Source organism: Struthio camelus, chromosome 15, assembly GCF_040807025.1.
Source record: "Struthio camelus isolate bStrCam1 chromosome 15, bStrCam1.hap1, whole genome shotgun sequence".
NCBI lineage: Eukaryota > Metazoa > Chordata > Aves > Struthioniformes > Struthionidae > Struthio > Struthio camelus.
This window is the reverse complement of record NC_090956.1, coordinates 19,742,160-19,762,225: the sequence shown is the minus strand read 5'-3', so window position 1 is coordinate 19,762,225 and position 20,066 is coordinate 19,742,160. Positions and strand designations below refer to the sequence as shown.

The window sequence follows — 20,066 nt, the reverse complement described above, 5'->3', positions numbered from 1 at the left end:
ATTTGATCTAGAAGTTCAGCCTGTTACTAACAGCTTTTAGTTCAGATGAACTGAAAAGCAACAGAGACCAGCAATTTATACAGCTCCAGAACGGATTGTGATCCCCAGATTTAGCAATTTAATCTCTGTCACTTTCTGCAAGACAGGTTTCTCTCTTCCTATAATAAATTGGTTATACATATTTTTAAATATTAGAAATGGAGAGTCTGGTATCTAGAAATACTGTTTTAGAGCTAATTTTTTTTGAGCAATAATTCAGGAGGGGAGGCAGAAGAGCAGTTAAATGTTCTCTTCTGTTTTGGTTTGTTTTTTTTCCTCTGATGAAAGGCCAAAAAAGTGTTTTTTGGGTGTTTTTGTTTTGTTTTTTCTTTTTTAAGGGTTAAATTATATATACCATTTGTATCATTTCTCCTTCCCTGAAAGTACTGCGTTTTTATTTTTGGTGTAGGTATGAGAACTGTGCCTGCTGAGATATCAGCATGCTACAGGGGAAAGTGTTGTCCATGGGACTGACAACCATAAATATTTGGTTTCACATGGGTTATCGGGTCAAGTTAAATTCGAGCTCCCCTGCAGTCTCTCAGCTGTCCCCTGAGTAACAGAATGACTGCTTTTCTCTTAACTAATATTTTAAGCTTTATACAAAACAAGTCTATTTTGGGGGTAAAGACAAAGCCTTAAGTGTAAATTTTAAAATAACTGAAGTGGAACAAACTTTAACAAATACCATTTGGCTTTCTAAATTCAAAAAGATTGCTCTTTTACCTATTGGGGATAGGGAGGCAAAAACCTCACTAAGAAGATAGTGATGTATCAGTGGTGTTTGGGTAATTTTGTACTTGGAAGACTTGTCACGAGTTCAAGTTCTCTTCCTAGTCAAGCTTACAAAAAAAAAAAAAAAACCCACCAGCCTACAAGAGCTGTGAAACATATAGTAAGAAAATCACAAAGTATAAATTTTGTGTGTTTGAAACAGTCACTTTGTAACTTTCTCTCTTAATCACCTTCAGATCGTTAATCCACCTAAAGATCTGAAGAAACCTCGTGGAAAAAAGTGCTTCTTTGTGAAGTTTTTTGGAACAGAAGATCAGTATGTACCTGCTTGTTTTCATCTGGTGAAAATATTGGCCCATATAACGTGGAACTTTCATGGAAGAATTTTTTGCCATCACAGAGTTTAGCTTTGCGAAAGATGGTCTTTGATCTACGTGCAAAAAGAATGTGACTATTATTGCGTGTTATAGCCGCTCATGTGGGTGTGTGAAGACTGCAAAGACTTACGTAGTCAAGCATGTTAGGATTTTAGCTGCTGCCATGAAGGAAAGTTCTTGGTAGCTTGCCATTTTTATGGGAGTAGGTGTGATGTGACTGGGTTAGATTTAGCATGTAACTATGTTTGAGAAAGGTACACTAAGAGCATCCACTTGTTTTTCTGCTGTAAGGATAAAACAGCTTTATACTTGTCATTCATAATAAGAACATATTGTCATGCCTGATGACTGAAAACATTCTTGTGGTGCTTTGGGAGGACTTTGCAGCATAGGAGAGCCAAAACTATTGCAGGCTACCTTTTTGCAACGGAAAATTTATTGATTACAAACACGCATGCAAAATCGTATTTGTTTTAGACTCAGATATTTGCAAACTGAAGAAAAAAAAACCCAGAAAACATAGGTATTTTGTGAAACTGAAAGTTATTTTGCTGGCTTTTCAGTTTTTCTATTTATTTGCTGCTATTTTGTATTTGGTCATGTAATGAGGGGGAAAATTATAAACATTTGCAAGAGATTAGAAAAATTCTCTTTTTGAAAGAAACTAACACGAATCGATACTATTTAATGGATGTTTCCTCAGGAATTTTTTTCAACTGACAGGCTATTTTTGTTTCATATTTAACATTCAATTTTCCATTCAGAACTGAGATCTAAACTTGTTTGAGAGGGAGAGGATACTGCATACTGGTAGAAAGGTTTGCTGGGTTTCTAGTAGTGTAAGGCGGGTGAAGATTGTTGTGGTTTTTTTTTTTTTTGGGGGGGGGGGGGAAGGGAGATGGCTTTTTTTTATTATCCATAGTCATTTGGGAGCTAATCAGGTCCTAGAACTTGAGAAGACTGACTATTCCTCTCCTGACTCTTCTTCATCTTATATTTCATATTTTTTGGAGCATATATATAAAGATGTTTGTGGTAAGTTGTATTAAGACAAGCTTGGAAATAGTGGTTATATGTCTAGGGTGCTCTAGCTGAGATTAGCAGCCTGATTACAGGTGAAGAGGTCAGTGCTGCAGAATAATTGGTGGTTTATTACATGATTCTAGAGCTCAGGCTAGGGAAAATCCAATCAACTGGCAGACTATCATAGCCAAAATCCCCCCTTTCAGCTTGTGAAATTTAATTAATCATTTCCTATTGGATAATCACATGATTTAGAAATCCGGTTGTTTTGACTGGCATATCCTACCTGAAAATTGAATAGAAATAAAAAATTGTCCCCTTTGGTCTTTTTACAGAACAGTATTTATAGATGGAAGAGAGAGAATCCTACATGTGTTCTATCCTGACTTGAACCCTTAGGAGTGTGCTCGTTAGAGCTGCTAGAGAAAATCCTTGTCTTTGTTCATCGTCAGAGAACCACGTCAGGACAAACTTAAAGTATTTCATTTCAAATCTGAGCCTGAAGGGAAAATCCTTTTATTTATTTTGTGCAAATAAGCTAATAGGTTTTACAAAAACTTTTGTTTTAGGTGTTTATAAGCAGTAAGTGGAAATACCTAATCACCAACTATCCCTACTCTATAAAATGAACAAAATAAACAGGAGGATGCTAAGCTCTGATCACTGAATGTAATCTGTGGTGTGATGAGTACACTGACTCATACTGGACTTTTAGTGCAAGCCACTCCTGTTTACTTGTACTTCCCTCTTTCTGCCTCTCTCACATTGTAGGATGACATTACTATACCACTGATCCTTTTTTTGTAGCTCTTCTGTTATTGTCTTACTCTGTCAAAGTTTAACAGGCAACAATCTGGACGTGAGCCATTTGGCTACTGTCCAGCCTGTATAAGATTAAGGCAACGATGGTCGGCAGGTAGAAGCCTTCTAATAAACTTCAGTGAATGTTTGCCAGCTAATTTGTCAGTGGGAAAGCAATCGCAGGCTCTTGACAGGCTTTTTTTTTTTCTTTTTCTTTCTTTTCTTTTTTTTTTCCCTGAAAAGTCCTAGATGACAGCTTTAATCAGAAAGGCCACTATTTCAAGCTAGTTAAAAGATGTTTCTTCCTGATTTACGTGGCTCCAGTGTGCCACAACAAAGATTAAGGGGGAAGCTTCTTAGAAGTGTAAACTGGTGTGCAATGCGACTTCATGCACCTGAGCAGAGTGGATGGATGACTGAAAATACACTAGTGAGGGAGGGTGGCAGTGTTTTTTGGCATGTGTAGGTGGCATAATATGTAGGTAGGCTCTGGTTATTATTTTTGAAATCCTGAATGGCTTAGGATACAGCTCAAAAGAGAATGCTCATTTTTCCTCACCAGTGACCTTGTGTGTGAATTGAGTAGTACTACTTACTGGCCCAGCGTGATGCTGCAGTGACTAAGGAATAAAACCTTCCAGTTAATGTAAGTAGCTTTGGCCAAAGATGTAAATGTGAGATTATGAGAGCATTCAGACCATGCTGTAAGACTTGGCTCTTGGCAAAGTTTCTGCTGAGCCCTATACTCCTTATATTTATCTTGTTGGTAGAGTTATTTGCTTCTACCGCTTTTAAAGTAATAGTTTTTTCTGGAAGATAACTATTTTGTATACGTGGAAAAAGGTTTTTGTCTTTTCACCGTGGAATACTGCATTTTACCATAGTGAAAGTGCCTTGATTATCATAGTAGTGATACACTATCCATATCCTTTTCTAAGTGATTTCCCAGATTGTGATAATACGCTCATATAATGCATTCTGTTACTAACTTATTCTGCAAAGAGATTTTTCTAGTTGGTTTAGGTGTTCTTGTGAGTTCTGTGGCTGTTCTCAGAGAAAATCGTGTTAAAGTGATTCTTCATCCAAAATCAAGAAAAGTTGATGCATCCTGCCCACGGAGCTAGCGAGCATGTAACAACATCAGTTACTGGCATATAAACAACAGTTTTGATTTAGTCTTTCTGAATAGCAGAGGAACTTTGATCTCTTCTCAGTCTTTCTAAATGCACTTTTTGAGATTGCTTTTTAGATTTGTTTCCAACATTGCTCCTTTCCTGATAGGGTGACTGAGCGCTGCAACAGGTTGCCCAGAGAGGTTGTGGAGTCTCCTTCGCTGGAGATATTCAAAACCCGTCTGGACGCGATCCTGGGAAATATGTTCTAGAGGACCCTTCTTGAGCAGGGGGGTTGGACTAGATGATCTCCAGAGGTCCTTTCCAACCTCAACCGTTCTGTGATTCTGTGATTACAGTCTTGTGGGAAATTTTTGTACATCTTTCCAATAGCAAAGTGCAGCAATGTAAAAACTAACTGTCCCACTACATTATTTACATTTATCCATTTATATCCGTGGTCCTGGGCAACCTACTTTAGCTGAACCTGCTTCAGCAGAGGGGTTGGACCAGATGATCTCCAGAGGTCCCTTCCAACCCCAGCTGTTCTGTGGTTCTGGGAGAAATTCATTACTCTTGGTAATTAGAATTGCTAGACTGGCAAGCCCATGGCCTACAAGTCTTACAGAAATTCTTAGTATGCTTCATCCAATATTCTAACATTTCATTGCTCATTTGGGAGTTTGTTATGGCATTGTCAAAACTAATAAATTATAGTATTGTGTTATGAATGTGTCATTGCTCTACTTTGTTTCAGTGACATATTAGAGTTCTACAGTCAGCAGGGCTGAATTTGATATGTATATGTGCATGCATGTACATATGCACACATACATGTTCACTGTATTCACTTAACTCATTAGATATACTATAACAGCCAAATGGTCGTGCAAGTTGTAGGTATCAAAGTCTTAATAGCAAGCTGGAGCAGCCAATTCTTGCTCATAGTACCTTTTTTCCACATCAGTACAAAACTAAATAGTCCCACTAAATGCAGTGAGGTCAGGGGTCACTTCCTGACTTGATATATTAAGGAAAAATCAGAGGAAGTTTGCAATTCAAGATAAGAATAATCATCTGCAGCCTATTTCCATCAGACAGTGATTTTTAGTGCAGCAGTCTTGCTTTCTGATCCTCCATATCCTGTTGGAATGCTAACACCTCCCCTCTTTTTCTGCCACTGTTCTCCCTGGCTTACAAGAGAGAGAAACTTCCATGTGTAGTCCTTATAGCACGTTCTTTGAGATCCTAAGATCATAAAACACTTAGTTTGCCAGGCTTTGGATATGATACTCTGACAGTCTGAGGAGCCAGAGGGTATAAGCTAAGCAGACAGAGAGTGTTAGCTTATGTTGCTGGCATTTCTCTGTTGGGCAAATTGTCCCATGTAGAACTCCATGTTGCTAAGGTAGGCTGTTGTATATTACAGCTAACTAGAACGTTGCTATAACTCTGTAGGAACAGTGCCATAGCTAAAAATTCCTATAGTCAGCGCTTTTTCACCCCTTGCTGTTATCTCTGGAAGTGTAAGTACCCTATAAAATTTCTTACTGCCTAAATTTGAAAAATCTAATACTTCTGTCAGTGTTTCCCTGCTGCTTATTTTCTTTTGCTAAGTACCTTCTCCTCTCAGCTGCGCAGACTGTTACTCTAATGTACTGTAATGGTTTTTGTGCTCTTTTTCATTAAGACATTTACATAGCGAGTTCCAGAATTCAGCCATTTGAGTTGTTCTACTGATGAAAATTTGTGTCCCTTTTCATAGCAGAATCACAGAACGGTTGAGGTTGGAAGGGATGTATTTAAAGATCATCTAGTTCAGCCCTCCTGCTCAAGCAGGGTTTCCTAGAGCACGTTGCCCAGGACCCTGTCCAGACAGCTTTTGAATAGCTCCGAGGATGGAGACTCCACAACCTCTCTGAGCAACTTATTCCAGCGCTCAGTCACCCTCACAGAAGAGTTTTTCCTTATATTCAGATGGAACTTCCTGTATTTCAGTTTGTGCCCGTTGCCTTTCGTCCTGTCCCTGGGCACCACTGAGAAAAGTCTGGCTCCATATTCTTTACACCCTCCCTCCAGATATTTATACACATTGATAAGATTCTCCTCAGTCTTCTCCAAGATGAACAGTCCCAGCTTTCTCTGCCTTTCCTCATATGAGATGCTCTGGTCCCTTAATAGCCTCAGTAGCCCTTTGCCAGACTCACTCCGGTAGCTTTGTGTCTCGTACTGTAGAGCCCAGACCTCGACACAGCACTCCAGGTGTGGCCTCACCAGGGCCAAGCAGAGGGGAAGGATCACTTCCTTCAACCTCCTGGCAATGCTCTGCCTAATGCAGCCCAGGATACTGCTGGCCTTCTTTGCCCCAAGGGCCCACTGCTGGCTCATGGTCAACTGGTTGTCCACCAGGACCCCCCAGGTCCTTCTCCGCAGAGCTGCTTTCCAGCAGGTCAGCCCCCGGGTTGTCCTAGTGCCTGGGGTTATTCGTCCCCAGGTGCAGGAGCCTGCACTTGCCTTTTGTTGAACTTGAGGAGGTTCCCCTCTGCCCATCTCTGCAGCCTGTTGAGGTCCCTCTGAATGGCAGCACAGCCCTCTGGTGAACCAGCCGCTCCTCCCAGTTTTGTATCATCAGCAAACTTGCTGAGGGTGCACTTTGTGCCTTCATCCATGTCACTGATGAATAAGTTGAACAAGACTGGACCCAGTATTGACCCATGGGGTACGCTGCTAGCTACAGGCCTTCAGCTAGACTTTACGCCACTGATCACCTTGTCAGGAAGCTCACCTAGCTTTCTGCAGTTGTTTTCTATGCTGTGTGCTCATACGTTCTGAGCTTGTAAATAGCTAAGCTGTTTGTTTTTGACTTTCAAAATTGGTTTGTGTTAGCCTTTAGCGTTGACATCCGGAATGGTACAACGTAAACGTTATGAAAACTTTTCTGGAGTTTAGTAGCTCAGAGAAATTTGGAGATACAGTGCCATCATTTTGCAGCCCTAACTGTAAAGCTTGCAAAAAAAGAGTTTATGTGGAGGTTCTGTCACTTTTGTTCCTCCAATTTATCATTAGGAATTGGTATCTTTAGAGTGAAAGAGTGACTAGAAAGTATTTGTTGGGGTCATCTTACCTATGCTAAGCTCGTGTCATGGATTTGAACCTGACATCTCTAGTTGCATTTCTTCTCTGAGTCTTTATTGTTCATGAATAGAACATGGATTTTACAGTGAGATTTTACAGTGGTTTTATAAGGCTGTCATTTTGGAGAGAAGAAAAGAGGGTAAGGGGAAATGAACAAACAAAACCATTACTAAAACATATCCTTTTTATAGTGCTTTTTATCTTTTCACTTTTCATTTCACCCCTTCTTTATGGATATTAGATGATGGTGTGCAGCAATATTGATACAATTTCATCTTAAATACAACCTCTTCAGTAACGTAATATCACCAGTGCTTTTCTAGGGCATTAATTCATTGCTCAGTCAGGAGAGAAATAGTAGTTCCTGTTTGTATGTTACATCCTTGAGACCTCTTATCTAAACATTGGCCTTTGGCTATGAGATTATTACTTAACAGAGAGATCTTCAGTATGAACATGAATGACTTTGAGATGTTCTTCAATTTTCTGGTGCTTGAAACATTACATGAAAATGTTTTATGGACATCTCGTGTCAAAAGACATGTTTCTGTCCTGCAGAAAGTCGTTCAAGTAGACGACCTGCAAAGGATAAATTGGAAAGGAGAAGGCTGAGGGATGCATGCATTCATGCATATATATATTTATTTATCTTTTCTGAGGCAGCGTTTGAGGGTCTGTTTTCACTTGTTATTTTGTCTCTGAGATCTGTTAACTCTTTTTCCTTAGTGATCCTAAGTGCCAAAATGCACCTTAGAAGTCAGGAGCAAGAAAGCTTTGTGCTTCAGCCTTTCACTATCCTAAAGGAAAAGTAATGGGAAAGGGAACTAACAGACATGTGCAGTGAGGAGGGATAGGACGTGCAGGCTGAGAAAAACCTAAGAGAATGCCTTGGTAGAAAGAATGTTATTTTTATTTAGAAATACAAGCCTCAGAAATACATTTAATGTGCTTTTTTTTTTTTATAATGTACCCAAAATCTTGTTTCCTGTATATGTGTGTGTATATATATATATATACACACATTATATATATATATATATAAAATGGAAAGGCTTTTTGTGAGCTGATGTTGTCTAGCAGCTCAGCATGCTTTGTCATTGAGTGCCACGCAGCTGGGCTTTGCAGTCTAAGTGGATTTTAAAATATGTATCATTATAATCTCTGGGCAGCTAGAAGAGAGTCTCTGCATAGCTAGTGGACTGTAAGTTGTAGTCTGAGAAGTACCAGTTTGAATCATTGTAGAAATGCTAAGTCAGTTAGCATGAAGAAGATGTAAACTGAACGAAAGAGTACTGGATTCTGCTTTAGGGTATAGTTGAATTGTGGAGTAGATTATACTGGCAGTATGGAAAGGGGTGCCGGTATTGCCAGAGGCTGTACTAGCAGGAGGTCTTGTCTATCTGTAAGGGACTTGAAAAAGTGTCGGTCTTTCTTCACCAAACTGATTTTTGACTGCCAGCAACGGCTAATGCCAGTAAAGAGAAACTACTCGGTGGAATTTTAAAGGGTTTACTGAGCTTTGTTACTTTGTGAAGAGAGGCAACCAAGATCCAGAAAAGGTGTTGATTGTTTTTTATCTTCACTTTTATGTTTAGTTTAGTTGTTATGGTGTGATTCTTACAAACAGAAGCCTGAAAAGGCAGCTACGAAACCACTTTACCTGCTTGCAGGAGCTAGACAGCACTGGAAAATCTTCAAAATGCATAATCATGGCCATTCTGTGTTTGTAAAATAGGGATGTTTTGGGGTCAGAGAAAAACAGTTCAACTGGTTTATGCTGTGTTCTGTGCTGCTCTATGCTAAGAAGCACTGTTGGCCGTTCTAGCTCAGAAAATCTCTTTTAAAGCTTATACAGGACTGTTTTCAATAGTAGGGTGGAAATAGCTTTTTAACAGTGTGACAGATAAGTCTGGGCTTGAATTTGGTAAGAGATGAAGGTAGTCTAAACTCTGTGAGAGCCACAGGGAATTGTAAAAGCAAAGGCATTCCCCTGAGCCGCAGTGAAAGAGTGGTAGAAGAGCTTACCAACCTGACAGAAAGTGAAGTTGTCACCCTGTACTTGTGAGCTTATGTATTTAGTAAAAGTCGAGAAGTCCTATGAAGCAGCAGTGGAAACAGTGAGGTCATTTGAGTTTCCTCATATGACTCAAGTGAATTCTCTGCTACTGCTAAATCATGAAATACAGTGTTACCAGTTTATCTTAAATCAAGTATCAACAATGAAGAAAAATGTTCTTTTCCTCAAAAGCGAAACTGTTGCTTTCATCCCAAATATCAAGGTACATCAGAAGCATACTCTGCAGTGAGGTATGGTGTTTGCGCTCCCTTTGTTTGTGGCCAGCTGTATTGTGAGGTATCTAATTTTGTATCCGTTCTTCCTGTTTTTGCAGATACTTGTGTATACAGAATGTGCTTGAACGAGGGGTTGATTGGTTAGTATTAAGTGACCTCTCCTTGCAACAACCTTAGGAACAGATTCACATTGGTAGCCGCTTTATGTGGAGGCATTTGATGGTGGGTGTTCTTCCTGATGATACAAAAGCAGTCATTCTGGTGCCTTTGCTCTGAACAAGTGCCTGTGATCACATCCAAAAGCTGGCTTGCTGACAGATCATATGAATAATGCTTAGAGAGGAGCAATGCTAATGCAAGAGGGTATGAAAGTTATGGGAGAAGCCAAGTGAAAGTGCCAGAAGAAAGTTCTCAGTGAATGCAGATATCACAGCCCTTCAGGTTATAGAAAGCAAGTGAGTTTGGGCTGCTATTATCTGTTGCTCTGGGGAAAAAACTGTATCATCTCTGTATTTGTAGAAATGGATGATTGAGGAAATTGCTGTTTAGAGAATATAACTTAACTTTTTTCTGGTTTCTAGTGCTTGGATCAAAGTGGAGCAGCTGAAGCCTTATCACCTTCACAAAGAGGAAATGATAAAGATTAACAAGGGTAAGCGCTTCCAGCAAGCTGTGGATGCTGTAGAGGAGTTTCTTAGAAAAACCAAAGGCAAGGACCAGGTGAGCGGGTTCTTCTTTACTGTGTGCATCAAAACAAGTCTTGGCATGAATAACAGTCAAACATATTTTTATCTGAAATGAGTTGATTGTTTCTGGCAAGTTCGGGGTGGGGGGTGGGGTTTGATTTTTATTCTGTTTTTTTTTCCTATCCTCTCCTTCCTCCCCGTTCAGTCTTGTTCGGTAGAAAAAAAAATTGTTGTTATATTCATGGAGAAACTGAAGCGGCTAATTGATCTGCTTATGATGATTTGATAAATCAGTCTTAAGTCTTGGGCTAGAATTTGGTATCTCCTAATCTTATCTTTAGTATACTGGAAGTGCATGCAAGTGTGCACGCTCCTAGTGAGTCTTCAAGTGGCCTGTTCTGTTAATCAGTTACTTAAACTGATGTGTTTTTGCAGGAGAGCTAACCAGGAACTTCATTCACCGACTTCAAAGGGCTAACAGATATCTGTCGTTTTCATGTTACTGTGCTGTTGGTTTGCCTGATAGTAATCAGCACAGGCTTCTTCGCATCCTTGGTTTTGCATGAAAATCATTCAGGCTCTTCTCTTCCTTCCTTACCATCTTCTGTTCTGTAATCTCTCAGGCGTCTTCCCATAACTCCAATGAAGAGAAGAATCGGCGTAATTCCAGTGAAGAAAGAGGCAAGCAAACTGCTGGTGAAGAGAAGCGAAAAGCCAGTTTGTCTGAAGGGAAGTTGAAGAAGGGCACAGGGGAAGGAAAAAAGAGGGTCTCTTCTGTATCGTCAGAGAGAGGATCAAAATCACCTTTGAAAAGAGCCCAGGATCAGAGCCCCCGAAAGCGGGGGCGTCCACCCAAGGATGAGAAGGTTTGTGTTGTGCATGTCCGCCAGTGCCCTGTGGACTTTACAGATGGACTCTAGGGATAACTGGCACCTTGGCTAACAGGCCAGCAGGAAGAGTGCAGTTCAGTATCCATTTTTTTTAAGCTGTTCCATGTTGTTTCTTCTAGACGTGTTGGCTGTCAGATACCTTTGCCAAGCATATTGTTGATTCTTCCTGTGGATTTTTAAGCTAGTCGTTCTGAGTAGCTCTGTTTGTATCTTTGAAAGAGCTTTGAGAGCTGTCTCATGAGACTCCACCTTCCATCTTGCCATCCCTCAAGTTAAGTTTGTGTGGGAAGGATTAGTGAGGAGATGTGGGCCTTCATCTGATTCCTGACTTCTCCCATCTCATCTCATCTGCTTTGTTTGGTTAAGTGATTTACATTCGTTTAACTTCACCCTCAATACTTACTGAGGGTGGAGTGTTCTTAAGGGCTGAGGCTAAAAGAAGAAATTCTTGTAGCCTGGGTAATCCACCAGAAGAATTAACTGTATTTATTTCAGCTTCTGTGCTATTGGTTATATTTTCATCATCCATGTTAAAAGTCTAGCATCTGAGCGTTATAATTTTATTCCCGTTATTTCTGGATGTCTTGGCAGCAACAGCAGCCAGCAATACTTTGTCTACCCTCATCTAGAATTCCAGCATTTTATTTTGATTATGGCCCTCACTGCAGTGGTCCAGATCTTTCTTTTCTGAATGGATCATTATTTCAGTGGATTATTACAATGCACGTGCTCCATCAGAGACTACGTCTGAAGACCGTTGGGAGACTTCAGCTGATACACGATGTGGCAGCTTGCTTGCTCAGCAGTGCTTCGAGGGGATCACATTATGTGTATGCTTCACAATCTTTGCTTTCAGTGCACTTCAGGATGCAACTCAAGATGGTAGTCTTTGATCTCCAAAATCATGAATGGATTGGCCTTAACTGGTTGAACAGCAACCTTTTTCTTGATGCCTTGGTAGTAAAAGGAAGCTAATCGTCCCAGATATTAGATATGAAGGAACTGCTGGCAGAAGATGTTTAGCAATGGGGTACTAATTCTGAGGTTTCTGTCTCATCTGCTTCTTTTTATTTTTTTACAACCAGCTTCTATTAAATCAGGCCATGCAGCAGAGCCCATCAGTTTCTCCTGTTGGGGGGAGGGGAGGAATGGATGCCTACTTGTGGATTCTTACTGATAATTTTGAGCCTTGTGACTTGACTGATGCAGGAAAACACTTTCCTAGCAACTTATTTTCCCCTTTCCAAGTGTGCTGCTGTTAAGTATGTTGTACTATCGAATCTATCTGTTACAATAAGCCACTGGGCCTTTTTTCTGATGCAAGATGCTTTTGTGTCTTTGAGCTAACTTCATTCTGAAATTGATCAAAACTAATGGCTGGGAGAATTCCGATGGTGCTAAAATGCTTAGTTTTACTGCATTAGCTACCTTGCAGCATCAGAGAGGTTGGAGTGAGCTAATTGTGGCAGTAGAAATTATTTTACTGGCAAATTGCAAGTGGAGTGGATTCGAACAGCTTATCGTAAAGAGGTGGTGAGCGTGAGCTAGGTGATAAAAGTCTGACCACAGACTGTGAAAATAAGCAGGCTAATGTATGAAGATAATCTTACAGCTTCTGGAAGGGTAATATACTGACAATTAAAGAAATTGTCATGAAATTATGGTAGTACTACCATGATATTATCACTCGGCCTGTGAAAATATTTTTAAAATCTTTTCTTCTGCTTGCCTGATTCTCACAATTTACTCAAATTCTTAGCCCTAAGGGTAGAAAACTTTAATGTCCTTGTCCTAAGTTACTACAGTGTCGGGTGCTGATGTTTTTTTCCATCACAATCTAAGTTCTGGCTTTCTGAGTAATAAGGATGCACAGAAGTCAAGGATCCAGTTGTTGCTGAGCTGTGCCAAATCTAGAAATGCATGGCAGGCATACAGGATCATTCAGATACCTCATTTTTAAGCTTACGTGAATATATTCCAAGGACCAGTGTGACTTTGTATATATCAGAGCAGATTTCATCCACGTTTTCCCCGTTCAAACAGCATCATGGGCTCTACAGAGCGAATTCTAGCATGCAAGCTTTCCCCTAGACTGAAATAGCATTTTAAGGTTGGAGACTGATGTCTAGATTGCTCTGTCAACAGATGAAACAGTGGCATCAATCTGGGTCACTTTCAACAGTCGCACTCTTACCTTTTTGGCAAATAGTGCTCTTCTCGTGTGGCTTTGTGTGGACGCAGCGGTATATTGTGCATTTGCAGGAAGTAATTTTGGAGGGGAGAGAACGTGCTTCCATTTCTGAACCCTCACTTCAGGAAGATAACACCTACTATGTAAAAATCCTGCACAGTCCCTTCAGATAGTGGTAAAGACCTATGTTTCAACTTGTGTATCTTGGGGAAATAAATTCTAATCTGCTCAACAATAAAATAATGATTCATTAAGTATCATATCATCATGGAGTTACAAAGTATCTCTTTTGAGTGAATGGGGGGCAGTCCTCATCTCAGTCCCTATTTCATGCATTCTGCTAACTTGAGCAGATGTGACTGTATCGGATTCATGCTTTGAAGGTTTTCCCTCTAACAGGTCACTATTTCATATATGCATATATATATATCTCTAATGACGGTGGAGGATTAGTAAAGTTGAGACATCTGTCTGATTGTGGTGATGTTCTTGACCCCTTGGTTTAGCTTTTTGTAGCCACCAGAGGGAAATGCTGGATCAAGCATGTTCATTTGCTTCTCTGCTCATTGCATGATTACACAAATGTAGTGATTCCTCTTGCACGTGAAGAATGGATTTTCCAGAAGCCATGCCTATGGTTGAATTCCTTTGTTGCAGGTTCATGTTTTCTTCACCTCACCTGTGCTGATAATGCACTGTGTGCTTAAATATGACCTCTTCATGGAATGGCGTGTGAAGTGGAAGGCATTTGTAGTGCTTCTCAAAACTCTGTATGTGTGCTGTTACGATCAACGTGTTGTGGCCAACCACTGAGCCAGATTATAAGCTCTTTCTGATCCTCCCTGTCTCTCCTCAGGACCTCACAATTCCAGAGTCAAGTACAGTGAAGAGAGTGATGACTGGAACAGTGGCTGGGTTTAAATGGCCGCCAAGTGTCAGTGAGGTGAGAAACTCTAGGTTGGCTTTAGAGCAGAGGTGATCTGGGAACTAGGAATGGTGTAGAAACAGATATCATCTGGGATAGCTTGCTTAGAACCTTACGTCTGGGCTCTAAAATGGTGGAGCTTCTCTTCCCCCTTTAGGAATAAAATAAGATGCTATGTGATTTTGTACTGTAACAAGGACAATATCCTGGGCAACTAGCAAGTATGCTTGGAAGTGAGATTTCAGTCATTGTGGAACTATTTGTAGATTCACCTCTAACTTTCTGCACTTGTTTTTGCATTTTTTTTGTTTGTTTGAAAAGTATTTTTGGGACTAGCTTCCCAAAATTGGAGGAGAGGACGGCAACGGTCTCTCAGTTGCTGGACGGTGTGGTGCTGGGAGGTTTAGTTTGATTTTCTTCGTAACTAGCTGTTGGAAACCATTCCTTTTGTATATAAAAAGAAACATTAATCAATAAGTCAGAGTAGTGTGACTCCAGGCTAATGCTTGGGATACTCATCTGAGAGATGAGGTACCTGGACTCTAGTCCTTTGTTGCTGTGAATGTGGGTTTGCCCGACATCTGACGGTATTAGGATTAACCTCCAGCCAACTCCCAGAATTCCTTGGATGCTGGAAAATGAAGTGTTTTCCTTCCCTTGGGAGAAGGAGAAAGTAGGATATGAGATTCCAGTGATGCAGTTGAGTGGCTGAACCAGTGCACAGCTTGATGAGAGGGAGACACATCTCTTCCTCCCCTTCTTAATCTTGCTCATAGTCTTTGGTTTTCCTGTAGATGCCTGAAAATGGGGGATTTGACTTGAACGACTTTGATTTTGAGAACAAAACACAATGTAAACTGCTTAGTTGAAACAGGCTACTTTATGTAGCTGTCATATACTAAATATTTCCAGCTTAAATGCTTGTGAGAGCAAAGGAATTGGGCTGTGGATGGTCTGTGATTCTCTGGGAATGTTTCTGAGCCTGTACTTTTCTCTTTGTAGCCCGTAAAGGACAATGATCCACACTTCCATCACTTCCTGCTGAGCCAGACAGAGAAGGTGAGGATTTGGCAGACAGGATCATACTGCTGGTCTGTCTAGCCTGGCACCCTTCCCTTCGCTGGGGCTAAGAACTACGACCGTACAAGGAGTATGCGTAACCAGTTGAGCAATTCTGTGCTCCTGGGGCTAGAGGCAAAGACATTCTCTCACATGCAGTCTTGTAGTTCGTTTAGCTCCTAACCTTGAGGTTTGGAATAATTTAGCATTGAGGACAATAAATAGTTTAAGTCATTAAAGATTATCTAGCACCAGGATTTGACAGACCTGTTGTAGTGAATTCCATAGATTAAACATGAGAGGTAAGAAAAGATACTTTCATATTTAAAAATCCTGTTGTTCTGGTTGTCTTGGGCAGTTGTCCTTCCAGTTTCTCCTCTGGATGAACTTGTTAATCAATTGAATCTGGTGGGAGAATTTCACAGGGCCAGAAAAGTTCCATGTAAAAGATAGTCAATGTATATCACAAGAGTCAGTAAACTTGTAGGATTTTAGCTTCAGCCAGTGAAGATGAGGAGGAAAAGAGATGAAAATAAGTGAAATAGGATTTGTATCTAGCAGGGGATCTGGGCAAAGCCAGAAAGAGCAGCTAACTGTAAATTCTGATGGGGCTGCCAATCTTAATCTAAATGAGCTCACAGCAAGAAACACAGGGGAGGAGCAGCCTTTATCATACCTGTTGTTGAAAGCCCTGTGCCTTCTCATTCTAACAAAAAGGCTTAGCTTTCACAACTGCATTGACATACTGAGCATAGGTATGAGGCAAAGTGCTCTGTGGTAGGCTTTAGAGTTTTCTATTTTCTTTGGGCCAGACGTGAGACTAGGGATGCCCTGGCTCCTTGCCTCTAGAGTATTCTGCTATATGAGCTGCAGAGAGGAGTTTGTAGTAGCTGCATCAAAAGACAGGCTGAAGTGCTGGGGTGGGAAGGGAAGAGCTTGGTACCTTGCAATAGGATTTTGATTTTATTTTCACCCATTGAGGAAAGCCTGAGAGTTTTCCTGCTTTGCAGATGGTGGTATGTGGGTGAGCTGCCCATTTCCTATGTAGCAAGGGTATGGTCTGTTTGCTCAGCCGAGCAAGTCAGCGCCATCCTTCCCCTGAATGTTTTCTCCTCTCCGTACAGCCAGCTGTCTGCTATCAAGCTATCACAAAGAAGCTGAAGGTTTGCGAAGAGGTAAGGCAAATCTTGGCTTTGATGGATTTTTATTATTGTTGTAAGGACTTGCAGTTCCTCCAGAACTATATGATTGTTTTTTTCAGGAAACAGGATCCACCTCCATCCAGGCAGCAGACAGCACAGCAGTCAATGGCAGTATCACGCCTACAGACAAAAAGTAAGATCTCCAACGCACTTCAGCCATTTTCCTTCCTTTTCCTCCTTCCCATCTCACACATGCAGCCATTATCCAGCTTGTCACTGCGAATAAATAAACCTAATGTTTCTCTCTAACTGCTGATCTCCTATGTCCTTGTGTGAAACTCCTATTTGGATCGGGGGGAGGGAGGCAGATAGAAACAAGCAGGTGCTGTACTGTAGAAAAATTCAGCATGAAGTCTGGCCTGGATGCATTTGCAGTTCAGGGCTTTCCTGCAGCTGCCCTGTTCCTGTAGGGCATGTTGCAGAACATAAAGAAGCAGTATTTCTGAGTGCCATATGAAGCAGAGAGATAAAGGAGGGTATCTTTCTCCACTGGTGTCTGGCAGTTGACTGGGGTTGTTTAATTGCTATCTTGAGCATGTAGAAGACAAGAGGAAGAGGGAGGCGTGTTCTCCCAGCACAGGAGCTTTGCTACGTAGCATGTGAGCCTTCTGGTTTCTTCTAACGTCCCCCTTCTCCTTTCTAGAGTGAGAGAAGCCTCAGTTAAGCTTCCTGTTTCACTCTGTAACTTCCGCTCTGTTCAAATTCAGCTCAGGCCATAGCCTGCTGTTTGCCGTTAGGGTCGTTCTCTCGGCATGCAAGTTCTCAGCTGTACTCAAGGGGAACCAAAATAGCAATGAAGCTATTCAGGTAAAACAGTCTCTCAGAAAAGTGTGTTTCAGAGGTGGGTTGGGGTAGAAAGAACATCTCTTCTGTTGGAGAGACTTGAAAATAGGAGGACCTTGTTTGAGGAGCTATAGTGACTTGCTCTGACCTGTCTAGTTTGCTTTAACAAAATAGAGCATAACTAGCTGCAAGTTGGAGTTCAGGTGGCTTGCTAAAGCCACAGTGCATCTGTAGCGTGGGTAATTCTGAAGAATTAACTATGAGAGATTGCAAGGCAACTTTCATTGTGAACTTGGGTGTGTAACTGAGCACTTTAGCATTTCCTGCTAGAATCTTTTTTTTTTTTTTTTTTTTTTTTGCTGTGAAGTTGTATGATGTATAAAAGGATCCCTGCAGCCATGACTGCAAAGCAATTCCTCTTGCAGGGTAATTATAGGGAAGGAACTTGTTAGTGTGCTGTCTTTTTGTTTTTTTTAAAAAACAACAACAACAACAACACAAAACCTTTGCCAACTGTTGAGCAGCTGATATCTGAGATTATTGTTGCTCATGCTGACCTGTACTGGCCTATTATTTCCTTTATTGCTGCATCTGTCCAAAATGAAGTCTCTGGTGCAGGGACTAGGTCTTTGGTCTGTGCGTGGTGCTTAGCCCAGTCGTCTTTGCTGGGCTTTACTAAAATAAAAATAGTAATGTATCATTCAACAGTATAGACGATCATTGTACCATGACTCAGTATAAAAATCAGAAGATAAATTTGAGAAGCATCTGCTGATCTCCAAATGTTCCCTTTTTCTCTTCAATAATACAACGGCTGACAAAAGAAAGCACAAAAGCAGCAATTTTAATTTAGAAAAAAACCCCCTTCAATCTCTAGTCTTCTAAAGCAGACTAGAACACTTTCTTCAGGAAATTTTTATGGATGTTTCATAGGCAAAATAAATACCAGCTTGCTCTTAAAGCCTGGTATCCACCCATTTGAAATAAGTGGCTTAAAAGTTCTCTTATTCTAGCTATGGCTGCAGTAGAACATATTTTTTTGCTTGTGAAGTTCCAGGATTTGCTCTTCATTGTTTCAGGACCGTGAGAGGCGAACATCAACTGCTTTCTGTTGCATGTTCCCTTTCTTGCACTGATGCTTATCTCTTCCCCTCAGGATAGGATTTCTGGGACTTGGCCTGATGGGAAGTGGCATTGTCTCCAACTTACTGAAAATGGGTCACACTGTCACTGTCTGGAACCGGACTGCTGAGAAGGTAAGCATGCGCTTTAGCTATGGTCAGACCATACCTTTATAAACACGTAGACACCACCTCTAGCTCAGGAAGGCCCCGAGTCACCATTCACTGGTGCCTGGGAGAGGATACTGGGGAAACACAGGTATTACCTTGTTCACAAGGCAAAAACGAGGCTTGCCTTGTCCTAATATTCTTTCCTAAGTGTTTGTTGATGGCCACGGTTGACTGCCTGGATCTGTAGTCTGTCCTAAAAAGGTCACTCTTAGGAGAACAGCCCCCATTTTGTTTCCCTTTTGTATGAGATCAGAGAGCTGTCAGAAAAGTTACAACCGTATGTCTTTGTTGAGTACAGTGTATAGCGTCCGTAGGAAAACTGCTAATGTAAATAGCCAAGTCATCATGCCGTGGAGTATGACAAAAAGGCCAGGCTTTGAGGAGCTGATTCCAGGAGTGAGTTGGTGAGATGTGCTGTTTGGCCACAGCTTCACCAAGCCATGCATTGTGCTGTTCACGTTGCAGTAGTTAAAAAGTTCATTTCAAAACGTCCTGGGTCACGATGAGACCAGCATGAGAAGGGTTTTGTAGGTATCTTCAAAAGTCTAGCAAAACACTAGAAAACCCATTTGCTCTGTACTTCGTTTTCCTTACGTTTGAATTTATGAATTTTGCAGTGTGATTTGTTCATCCAGGAGGGGGCACGGCTGGGAAGAACCCCTGCTGAAGTTGTCTCCACCTGTGACATCACCTTTGCCTGTGTATCAGATCCAAAGGCAGCAAAGGATGTAAGGATTAGCTCTTATTTTTCCTCCACTAGATAGACTGCAACACACAGTTACTGAATGCCAATTCTTATTCCTGCTGACCATGGTAGCCTGAGTCATCCTGGATGCTGAGCAGTGCAGTGATGTAAAAGTAAATCCCCCCCTGTTTCCCCCCCCCCGAAAATATCTTACTCATTTGAAATAATACTTGAGGGGTCAGTTTTGATATCCCTCTAGGAGTCTACTACTGCAGTCTCAGGCTTGCTTGAACTGCTGTCCTGCAGGATTGGAGTTTCTTTGCAGACACCCTATTGCTTTACCGCTCTTCTGTTCCCCACAGCTGGTACTTGGTCCGAGTGGAGTGTTGCAGGGGATTCGTCCAGGGAAGTGTTACGTGGATATGTCCACCGTGGATGCAGATACAGTCACAGAGTTGGCCCAGGTAATAATATTGGACCAAACTTCTAACATTTGTGATTCAACAGCAGTGTTGCAGTTCTTATTGTTCTGGACAATTATCTGTTGATTAATACAGATGTCTCGTAAGATGTTCAAGCTTCTTTTAGGGGGGGGACTCAAGTCCTGGGCAAACGGGACAAAAGAAATTGTCAAATCTTGTCCAGTGAACAAAATTGGATGATATATATTCTGGTGATAACACCAAAGCCTGTAGACTTGTCAGAGCTGCTATTATCTGGCACTAATGCAAGCAGCCAGTGAAACTTTATTCCCTTAAGAAGTATATAGCCATATTAGTACTCTGTAGCAAATTAGAGGAGGAAGTACCGTGGGGATGAGTAACTGTCTTAAACAGAAT

At 41.1% G+C, this 20,066-nt stretch overlaps 1 protein-coding gene across 13 annotated transcripts in view; it reads left to right on the top strand.

Annotated features, from left to right (window-relative positions):
• GLYR1 (glyoxylate reductase 1 homolog) overlaps window positions 1-20,066 on the top strand; it is a 28,537-nt gene that overhangs the window by 2,526 nt on the left and 5,945 nt on the right. For 2 of the 13 annotated variants that reach the window (XM_068908659.1, XM_068908653.1), the window contains 11 exons: window positions 1,011-1,090; window positions 9,613-9,654; window positions 10,096-10,234; window positions 10,824-11,066; window positions 14,138-14,224; window positions 15,209-15,265; window positions 16,390-16,440; window positions 16,527-16,600; window positions 18,407-18,506; window positions 19,160-19,270; window positions 19,590-19,691. In XM_068908659.1, the coding sequence (XP_068764760.1) occupies window positions 1,011-1,090; window positions 9,613-9,654; window positions 10,096-10,234; window positions 10,824-11,066; window positions 14,138-14,224; window positions 15,209-15,265; window positions 16,390-16,440; window positions 16,527-16,600; window positions 18,407-18,506; window positions 19,160-19,270; window positions 19,590-19,691 (1,086 nt within the window). Of the gene's footprint in view, window positions 1-1,010; window positions 1,091-9,612; window positions 9,655-10,095; window positions 10,235-10,823; window positions 11,067-14,137; window positions 14,225-15,208; window positions 15,266-16,389; window positions 16,441-16,526; window positions 16,601-18,406; window positions 18,507-19,159; window positions 19,274-19,589; window positions 19,692-20,066 lie in introns of all 13 variants that reach the window. The other 11 variants (XM_068908647.1, XM_068908655.1, XM_068908650.1 and 8 more) reach the window with 8 other exon arrangements.